General features: G+C 35.9%; 2 protein-coding genes across 3 annotated transcripts in view; both read left to right on the plus strand.

Moving 5' to 3' along the window:
• Positions 1 to 1,036, plus strand: part of LOC107097605 (parvalbumin beta-like) — a 2,567-nt gene extending 1,531 nt beyond the window's left edge. Inside the window, exons 4-5 of the mRNA XM_015394810.1 lie at positions 536 to 645; positions 750 to 1,036. Coding sequence (XP_015250296.1) covers positions 536 to 645; positions 750 to 775 — 136 coding nt within the window. The 3' untranslated portion in view covers positions 776 to 1,036. The remainder of the gene's footprint in view (positions 1 to 535; positions 646 to 749) is intronic.
• A 5,742-nt stretch (positions 1,037 to 6,778) lies between these two features.
• On the plus strand, positions 6,779 to 9,936 carry LOC107097602 (parvalbumin, thymic CPV3-like). 2 transcript variants are annotated; one of them, XM_015394805.1, is made up of 5 exons: positions 6,779 to 6,994; positions 7,256 to 7,341; positions 8,119 to 8,251; positions 8,653 to 8,762; positions 9,647 to 9,936. In XM_015394805.1, the coding sequence occupies exons 2-5, from the start codon at positions 7,281 to 7,283 to the stop codon at positions 9,670 to 9,672; spliced, it is 330 nt and encodes a 109-aa protein (XP_015250291.1). In that variant the 5' UTR covers positions 6,779 to 6,994; positions 7,256 to 7,280; the 3' UTR covers positions 9,673 to 9,936. The 2 variants fall into 2 exon arrangements, with proteins under 2 accessions (XP_015250291.1, XP_015250290.1); XM_015394804.1 differs by having other exon boundaries at positions 6,783 to 6,994; positions 7,274 to 7,341.
• Positions 9,937 to 10,145: the final 209 nt, after the last annotated feature.

The raw sequence follows: 10,145 nt of genomic DNA on the forward strand, positions 1-10,145 counted from the left end.
AATGAATATTCATTTATTTACTTTAATGTTTCAATATGTTGTAAGATAATAAATAAAGATTTTTACTTCTGTCCTTGATAGCAGCCTACCCACTGCTTTACTTATACACCTAATCAAATAGCAGCATTACATTTTCTGTTGTTGCTTTTTAAATCCCATCTGGCGGCTCCTTTCAAAATACTCTGAACTTGACCCCTTCAAAGCCAAGCCAAAATGTGTTGACATAAGAGGGACGTTGACAGTAAGACATATTATAGTGGCTAAATGTGGCTGAAAAGTTTTTAGGGTTGTTCAAATGCGCCATACTATATGGACTTTTAATGTCTTCTAGGTCTTAGATAAAATCAGCTAATAAAGACAAGGACTAGTTGACCTTGCATAGCGCAAAATAAAGATGTCCATAGATCTCTAGTGTTCTAAGGGCTATGTTTGCCTCTGCATTGATTTAACACTTATGGAAAACTGCCTGACTTGGTCTATTTGAAGTGTGTTCTGTTCAATTCTGGTGAGTAAACATTATCTTTGTTTATTACAGGCTGTTCCTGCAGAACTTCAAGGCAGGTGCCCGCGCACTAACCGATGCTGAGACCAAGGCTTTCCTCAAGGCTGGTGACGTTGATGGTGATGGCAAGATCGGTGCTGACGGTACGTTCACCACAGAAAGTTTATAACACTCATTAGACATCCTTCATTAAAAAAAAAACTAAAGTTCAACTTTGTTTGTTTCTCTGTCTGTGTCCACCCTGCAGAATTCTCTACCTTGGTTAAGGCATAAAGACAACATGACCAACAACACATGCTCTGATGGAACAACAATGCCCACATCGACCTCCCCCCATTTCATCTGAATATAAACAATTTTTATACATTTGCTTAAGGGACGTTTCCTCATATATACAACACACTGTCCAAAAGATGATGATTTTGAATGTTGCTCGGTTGTGTTCATGTCTTAAATATGAATTTTGCTAACTGTAAAATCTATGCACTTTCCAGGAACTAAAGATAAAAGGACAATAAAATAATTATTTCTTTGTTTTGTGTTATTTCATCTATAAAACCAATTATAAACTGATTAGTTGTTTAGAGAAAAGGAAACAAATTTCTTAACCCAAAAACATATACCTCGAGTTCAGAGGGTCAAAACCACAGATTTTTTGCATATATTGTTCTAAACATCAAGATTTAAAAACTGATTTATCTAGTCTTTGCCCTTGCACACACATAAAGTCATTTCAGTTTCTAAATAATATCTGGATAGGATTAGGTAGAAAGTGGCTAACTAAAGAGCCCTTTGTGGCACATAACCAGAGGTCGCTCCATACCAAAACACACTCATTTGAGCATTTCATCTATAATATACTTTCATTTATCCTTTGCCATTATTCAGCTGTGTGCTTGATCCTTTCTCGTTATCCTTGACTTTAGTTATAGAGACCAAAGCTTTAACTAAGAAATTAATAAAATGTTTACAAAGATTTACAAAGCATCCCTTGCCATTTGCTGGTATATCAGTAAGCACAGAAACTCACATTTCAAATGAGGTCAGAAATAATAATGTGTTCTTCTATGTAGCTCCTTCCTTTAGCCACTAGATGGAAGTATTGAGATGCTTCTAAGGTACACTTCAACCATCTCAAAGCATTGGAAAAAGACATCAGTCAAGGGATTTTTTTTCTTTTGCCTATTTTAAGTTGATTCCTTCATATTCATTTTACTCTATTTTATTTTGTTCGTGTAGTTTTTGTTTTGTTGCATTATTATTATTATTATAATTTTTTTTACTAAAGTAATACAAGTATTTGTCTTGTGCTTTGCACTTTTTTATTTTGTCATGTTGCAAGCAAATACTGTACATCACAGATTTGATTTCAGTGGAAAAGAAATGACAGTTGATTTACATTATGTTTTTTTTTTTTTTTTTGAACAGGGGGCCTTCGCTGTATGGTAGCTTACAAACTTACATTACCTTACATTTTCATACCTATTTTATTATATCATTTCATGAGACAATATTGAAATACATTCTTTAACCTGATCACATCAGGGAGCTTTGAATTATTAAAAATTGCATACAACATAGAACCATGAGGCTCCCACTAACATGCTTGAGTCTAAGACAGACAAACTTTTCTTTCTACTTCCAATGTAAGTTTAACTTGTCTCATCAGACCACAGGACACAGGGCGCGAATCCAGTAATCCAAAAACTTAGTCTGCCTGTCTTCAGCCAACAGGTTTCCCTGTGCTTCATCTTTAGCCCTATTTCTGGAATGACAGCTATTCAGACTGTTTTGATGTAGTGTTTGCATGTGCATTTATCTTTTGTTTGGTTGACCTGATGGCAAGAACTGATGGAACTGAAACCTGTCGTGATAAACCACAATATGGTCTTGGCCACCATGCTGCACGTCCATTTCTGGAAGTTTACAACCTTAAGAGTGATTCATCAAATTTCACAAACCTGCTCTCCATTCACACTAACAAATCCCATTCCCTTTTATTAAAACCCAAGACTGTTGCAAGTGAAAAAAGACATAAATGCCTCCTTGTTGAGTATTTTCCTGTGAAAAGATACGATAAAACTTTCACAAAAATGTGAGGATTGTTTGCACTTCTGAAACACTGTATATCTAGATACCTAAATCTTTATGAAACCGCATTTTACAATTACTCACATTTGCAATTACTTTTAGGACTTTTTGAGTATGACTTTACCAGCTTTGCACTTCTACACCTGAAATTTAAATTCTTATTTTTGTAAAATATTCCATACCCTGTCAGACTGGATAGAGAGCATCTGTGAACAGCAATGTAAAGCAATAAGGTATTTTGACTGGGGCTAAACCTTTGTTTGGCCGTCTCTAACCCGCTTGCCTTCAGGATTGCCCTGTACTATGTTCCATCCATCTTTCCATGAACTAACCCGCTTTTCTGCATCTGCTGGCAAGGACATCTCCAAAGCATAATGCTGCATGTTTTAACTGCGGGTATTTTTTGCTGACGAGTCATTGCATTTTGAAAGGAAATGAAAAAGTCCACTTTTGGTCATTTGACCAGTGCACCCCTCTACAGGACTTATGGAAAACTACTCAAAATCCTTTGGCATTATTTCAACAGGAACTTCTTCGTGCCACTTTTCAGTTAATGATAGGATGGTCAAGTGAAAACTAACAATTTTCTTTGGACAAATGTTCCCACCTGAGCTCAGGATCTTTGCACGTACGCCAAGGACTTCTTGGCTGCTCCTCTAATCAGCGTACATGTCCATGTTCTAGTATTTTTCCAGTTTGTAGAGTTTTTCTCCATTGCTGGATGACTGCTCAGAGCTAACTTCATGATCATTCTGTTTTTTTCCAAAAACCTCTAGAGTAGCCGTGTTTCACTGAATTTTATTTTGAGATATCATGAGATAAGGGAAGACAGACATGTACACTTCAGATTTTGGAAAACAAACAAGAATAGAAGATTGAAACTTTATTGTCATGACTGTCACAAGTACGAAGCAAGGAAATTAACTCTCTGCATTTAACCTATCCCCTTGGGGAGCAGGGGGCTGCCATTGTGTGGCACCCAGGGAGCGGAGTGGAGTTAAAGGTCTTGCTCAGAGTGGCAATCCATGGGAGTGGGGTTTGAACTAAGACCCTCTGGGAACAAGTGCAATGCCCTAACCACTAGGCCACCACTCCTCAGCTTTGTTTTGTTTTTTATTGCAAGCTTTAAATAAAAAGCTTATCTTCAAAGTAACTCTTAGTTTATTATCATGGTGTGGTAAACAAAGAACCATTTAATGAAATACTTTCTTTTAATGTAACGCAGAGACAGAAACAGCATGTCTAACAATGACTTGGTTTTCTCTCACTGATCTGTCAGACTCCTTTGCCCAGAGAGGTGAGAAAACACATCGTCCTGTCTCTCTGTCTTCACTCTTACAGAGCACTAGCAGATGTAGATAAATAAATGATTGTCCTGTAACAGTATAGTTAAGGTGCTATCAAAGGAGGGCATGACATCATGCACCTGTTCTAGGTAAAGTTGCATCACTCTTCTCCAACATGTGTCCTTGTTCTCTTTTTCACTCACAGTCACAGTAATATGATTGAGTTTCCATTTACCTTCTCAGTTTGGTCCACTTCACCAGCACGGCTCAGACACCGACTGTTGGGTTGAGAGGCCTCACTGACAAGATGGTCGTCATGTAGGACTGAAGAGAAAGAGGAGGGAAAAGCCTTAAATTAATAAGATTCACTACATTATCATAGTTTAAGCTTAAGCCCAGGAGGCCGCAGATTTAGAACAGCACAAAAATAAAGCTGAATCGAGTCTCACTCCCTTGCACATCAGTTACTTTAACAAAACTGTTGCATGTTAGCAGGGTAGGAAATAAAACAATTGTGTTAAAGTAACTATATATGATGAAGTAAATGGCAAAAGCAGTTGCTTTATTTTTTTCAGTGTAGCTATCCGGGGTGGGGGGGTCACCAAAATTTCTGCAAAAGTTGTAAAATTTATGTTTCTGCAAAATTAATGAACTACCTTACAGAAAAAGTACGATTTTATATTGTACATTTACAAGTTTTATTCTGACTTTGGGAACATTGGACACTTCCACAAGAATCAAATTTTACCACAAAAATCTAATTTTGTAAGTACTTTTTAAAATTTTGGGGTGAATTTTCTCCCCCAAAAACATTTAGCTGTAAATTCTACTCATAGTTATTGATTCAGAGGTACACTTAGAAAAGCATGGGAACTGACCTGCTAAAATCTAAGTTTTGGGTTGATCATTTAAGCGTTACAATGCATAATGATAGGAAATCTACTTCAATTTGATTACAGTGGAAAAACAGAATATAAAACTATATTATTTGCGACCTAAAATTCTGATATCCTACCCATAATTATTAACATTGCTCTAATGTGTATGGGATGTGCGGGTGTTATTTTTCTAGACCAACCAGTGTGTAAGAACTGTGCCATTTATTGACCGAGGCGCACGAGAGCGCACCACAAAGATTGTTCTTAACTTTGATCTCATGAATTGTACATGAAGTGGCGGGCTTCTGTAATCCAAATGATTCAAACATTCAATTAGACGTACACAAATAAAAATAAAGGACAAAGCAACATTAAACAGCACTGCTGAGCACATTTGCTCGTTGCGCAGTCTCACAATCCCCTTCAGAGAATAAATATTCTTCATCATCCGCCAATGGGACAACTACAGAAGAGGATTAGGGCCACTGAAGAAAAAAAGTAAACTGATTTTTGAATTTTATTTCAGTATAATATGAGTAAAAGTCAGAATTCTGCCTTTAATCTCAGAATTTTGACTTTTTTCCTCAGAATTCTGACTTTAATCTCAGAATTCTGACAGCTAACAAACATGTTAGCATCAAGCAGTAGCCATGTCTGTTTTAATCACCTTCTGCTCTTCCATTAAAGAAATAGCATCTCCTGGGGCCCTCGGGCACGTAAAAAGTCGCCTAATTCCTTCATTTTTCACCAGTGTGTTACAGGCCCTCACAAACAATTTACATCTTTGTCAGTGAAGCTGAGTGCTCCCACATCTCTTCCTTTATGGTGCCCTTCTACATTAAGATCCACAATTCTGAGAATAAAGTCAGAATTCTGAGAAAAAAGTCAGAATTCTGAGATTAAAGTCATAATTTTGAGAAAAAAGTCAGAATTGTGAGAAAAAAGACAGATATCTGAGATTAAAGTCAGAATTGTGAGGGGGGAAAAAAAATCAGAATTCTGAGATTAAAGTCAGAATTGTGAGAAAAAAAGTCTGAATTGTGAGATTAAAGTCAGAACTTTGAGAAAAAAAGTCAGAATTGTTAGAAAAAGACAGATATATGAGATTAAAGCCAGAATTGTGAGGGGAAAAAAAATCAGAATTCTGAGATTAAAGTCAGAATTGTGAGAAAAAAAGTCTGAATTGTGAGATTAAAGTCAGAACTTTGAGGAAAAAAATCAGAATTGTGAGAAAAGGCCAATTTCTGAGATTAAAGTCAGAATTGTGAGAAAAAAGTCAGAATTGTGAGATTAAAATCAGAATTGTGAGAAAAAAGTCAGAATTCTGAGAAAAAAGTCTGAATTCTGAGATTAAAGTCAGAACTTTGAGAAAAAAATCAGAATTGTGAGAAAAAGACAGATTTCTGAGATTAAAGTCAGTATTGTGAGAAAAAAGTCAGAATTTTGAGATTTAAGTCAGAATTGTGAGAAAAAAAGACAGATTTCTGAGATTAAAGTCAGAATTGAGACCTTTTTTTCTCATATTATACTGAAATATAATTTTAAAATCTGTTAACTTTTTTTTTTTTTTTTCAGTGGCCCTAATCCCATTCAGTAAACAATAAATCATTACCAGCAATAAAACAGTTTTAAGAGCGCTATGCCACTTGTCAATGAGGACACTAGCACGGGTCATGTTTTTATGGTGATATTTGATCTTTTATAAACAAGTTTTTGTCGGATCGCACACTTTTTTTTCACATCAGTCAAGATACTTTTTAGGTCTATTAAAAATATTTATTTCCCTTGTTTTTCTCTTCCTGTTAAATGTCTAAATGAAAAGGTGATGGTAGTAGACACCAGAGGAGGACAAGGGAGAGAGAGACAGTGGCTTCATCCTGTCCTGTTTCCTGGAATTAAACTGGGTAGGATTGGATGATGGAGGGGAGGCAGAGGTAGAGAAAAAAGGAAACTTTCCTCGCAGAATGGTTGTTATTTATTTTGCACAAAAGGCATTCCGGAAGTCCATATTCCGATCTCTGCGCTCCTGTGCGTTATAAATAGTAAAGGTTAATTAGTTAGCTGGGAAATCGGATCAGGGGCGGGCAGTCAGAATTTGATCCATAGTCAGGTAACTCAAGCAAACCCTATTGTCACTGCAATCAGACCTATATAAATCGACCTTGACGGACAGCAGTCACCACACAGCTTCACCTCTCAGCTGCATCACCGACCGACCAGGCAGAAATCCCAACGCGGTAAGTTGCAGAGGACGCACCGGAGTTCCCTTCTTTCTTTTGCAATTTCGTTTTAACTATTTTACCTTTTAACGCAGATTTTAGTCTAACACAATTTACGGATTCAGATTTTTTTTTTTTTAGGTAAAATAAATACAAACATTACTAAAAGTTCCCTATAAAGTTTCTATCTTTTTTTTTAAGTCTCTTTTTTAAGTCGCCTTTAAAGATTTTGTTGTTGTTTTTGCATAGTACCTGTCTAAAGTTGTAAATAATTCACAGAGGCTGTTCTTCCGACAGGAATAAAATGTCGATCTCATCTGTCCTTTCTGCTGATGCCGTTGACAATGCCATCAAGGACTGCCAAGGTATCCTTTTTCACTAATATATCTTTGTACCTAGGTTCCATGCAGCCCACTGATAATAGTTTAGAAATAAGCTCTTATTAAAAGTCCTTATAGTTGTTTTTTATTGTACTATCATTTCTACTTTGGGACATTTTCCTGGTTATATGGAGATCAGGTGGGATTTTTTTTCTTCCAGCATTGTAGGTGAAAAGGTAAATACAACATGCCAAACTCAGTCAGGGAACATATGGTCATATATTTGAAATATGCAGTCATATAAAACATTTTTTGTGAGGGCATCTGTTTTATTGTAGTAGTAAAGACACAACTCAGGAAATATTAGTAAAAAATAAATAAATAAAAGAGGTACTTAAAATACACAAAGTCTTAGATCACTAAACTTTAATTAAAACAGTAGCAGGGAGGAAAGTTATGCCAAAAGCATAAAGATTTCGACAAACTATATTCAAGAATCCTTTAAAAACATGGGGTTGCAGGATGTAAAGTATATGGCTGAACTTTCAGTTAAACTTTTTAATTATAGATTTGTGCAAAATTACAGGCACGACATTAAAATATACAATATGAGCACAACTTTTTCTACCCTAAACTTCGTCATGTATGTAAATAGTCCGAATTTGAATGCATTCTCAATATTTAGTCTTATGTTTGTTATATTTTTACATTTTGAACAGGAATAACACCCAAAAAAAAGAGAAAGCTTTTCTATACAACTATTTTGTGATTATTTTTACAACCCAGTAGGACTTTTACTAATCTGTATGCCTTGTCTTGCAGCTCCGGACTCTTTCTCCCCAAAGAAGTTCTTCCAGTTGTGTGGCCTCGCTAAGAAGAGCCCACAGGATGTGAACAAGGTTTTTGGGATTCTGGACAATGATGCCAGTGGGTTTATTGAGGAGGAAGAGCTGAAGTGAGTCCTTTGGCAAACTGCAATTTTTGCTTTAGTAATTCTACAAAACATAAACCTTAAAGCAATCCATGGCTGGTTCAGTCAACCTTTGGAATGTTACATCAGAATTACACAGTAGTTAATCAAATTCTTTAAACACTTGGAATCTTGCAACTATTCAATTGATTTTTATCTGGCAGTGAGGGATTAAGACACTATGCATATTTTGGGAAAATGTTCTCTCTTACTACATTAAATGAAACCACAATCAGAAAAACTCATTATCAAGAAGGTCCAGTGTTTAATATGACTATGCCTATTCTTTCTTGTCGGAAAATGTTTGCTTAGATGTCAGTTTTATTTCCCAAGTTTTCTTGGAGAAAGATTTCTCTGCTTTATACATCTTCATTTGCTCCCATCAGGTTTTTCCTCCAGAGGTTCTGCCCTGGGGCTCGGGTCCTGACGGACAAGGAGACCAAAGCCTTCCTGAAAGCTGCTGATGGGGATAGCGATGGTCGAATTGGAGCAGAAGGTAAGAATAACTGAGTTTATGCAATTTCCCATTCTAGAATGCAAATAAATATCATTTTGTACTTGAAACAGACGACTCCCTAGCTAAAACCTTTATGTACCAGTCTCATGTAGATTTTGCTTAGTCTTTAGGGAAAAAGTCAGGCTTTCGCTTCAAATGAGATCCCTGAATGGGACTTTGTTGACAAAATTCAGGGTGTGTTTGCAACACCAGTTACAATGTAAATCCGTCTATCTTATAAAGTTTGTCATTTAGGGTCATAGGGGGGTGTTGCCTATTTCCAGCACTCTTTAAACAAAAGGCAAGTTGCACCATAACAGGTTGCCAGTACATCGCTGCACAAAAAAGAAACATACAAACATTTATAAATAGAATGACACGTTTAGAGTCATCAAACAACCTAACAGTCAGGATTTTTGGTCCAGACCATAGGCTGGGATTCAAACCCAGGCAACAGTGATACAAACTGCGTCACTATGCAGCACATATGTCTCAAATATCTGATATTAGAAAAAAAAGATTTGCAACAGATCTCAGAATCGTCTGATGGTTCTCAGTCATAAATGTAAATAAAAAGGGGCCAAAATCTAATCTCTCTAAAATCTCATTTAAGTGTTTAAACCATTTCAAACCTACAAGGAGCCGCATATAAAAGTTGACTGGGACTGAGTACAGTTTGATAGATTAGATAAAATGAATAGAGAAAGAATATGTTTAAATCATTGGATGATTTTGTCTTTAATACACTGTTATTTCATTATTTAAACGTTGCTGCTGTAATTTGCATTTTTATGTTTTACAAGTTTTCCACTTGCAAATTTCATTGATAGGTACCTGAAAATAAATTATTGGGTTTATAAAATATATTTTATTTTTTCTCACAGAGTTTCAGGCTTTGGTCTTGTCCTAAACTGGCGGAAACCCCTTCATCTACATCTGACCTCTATCGACCACCGCCAGATGACACTTAAAGGGCTCCTACTGTATTAATTTTTATTGTAGTTAAACAAAACCACTTTCCAATGTCATGATTTCACAAAAGTGTTGTCAACTAACCCTTCCTTGCCTGTCATGTATTAGCTTTTTTGTTCTTTATATCTTTCAGTTCCATCATAAATATGAGTTGCTCAAACTAATAAGCACTTAACTGCTAAAATAAAAGGATAAAACCTAATTTTAATGGCTTGTTTTTCTCGTATTTATAAGAGCAGCATATTTAAATTGACTGCAAGTATTTCAAACACAAAAAATGATAGAAAATGCTGTTATTTCCATTTTAAAAGATGCATTGTTCTTTTCCATTCTAGAAGTGTCCTCAGATAAGCAGTTCCTCTTATCTTACACACAGTAAAAAAGATTCAGTATCAGAGTGTGTTTTGTACG

This window comes from Cyprinodon variegatus, unplaced genomic scaffold (assembly GCF_000732505.1).
Source record: "Cyprinodon variegatus isolate N-32 unplaced genomic scaffold, C_variegatus-1.0 Scaffold709, whole genome shotgun sequence".
Taxonomy (NCBI): domain Eukaryota; kingdom Metazoa; phylum Chordata; class Actinopteri; order Cyprinodontiformes; family Cyprinodontidae; genus Cyprinodon; species Cyprinodon variegatus.

What these genes read in the sequence shown, in the direction of transcription:
- LOC107097602 (XM_015394805.1), top strand. Translation starts at nt 7,281, where the DNA reads ATGTCGATCTCATCTGTCCTTTCTGCTGATGCCGTTGACAATGCCATC. An exon ending in ATTGAGGAGGAAGAGCTGAA is followed by an intron (nt 8,252 to 8,652) that starts GTGAGTCCTTTG and finishes TGCTCCCATCAG; the next exon opens with GTTTTTCCTCCAGAGGTTCT. An exon ending in TGGTCGAATTGGAGCAGAAG is followed by an intron (nt 8,763 to 9,646) that starts GTAAGAATAACT and finishes TTTTTCTCACAG; the next exon opens with AGTTTCAGGCTTTGGTCTTG.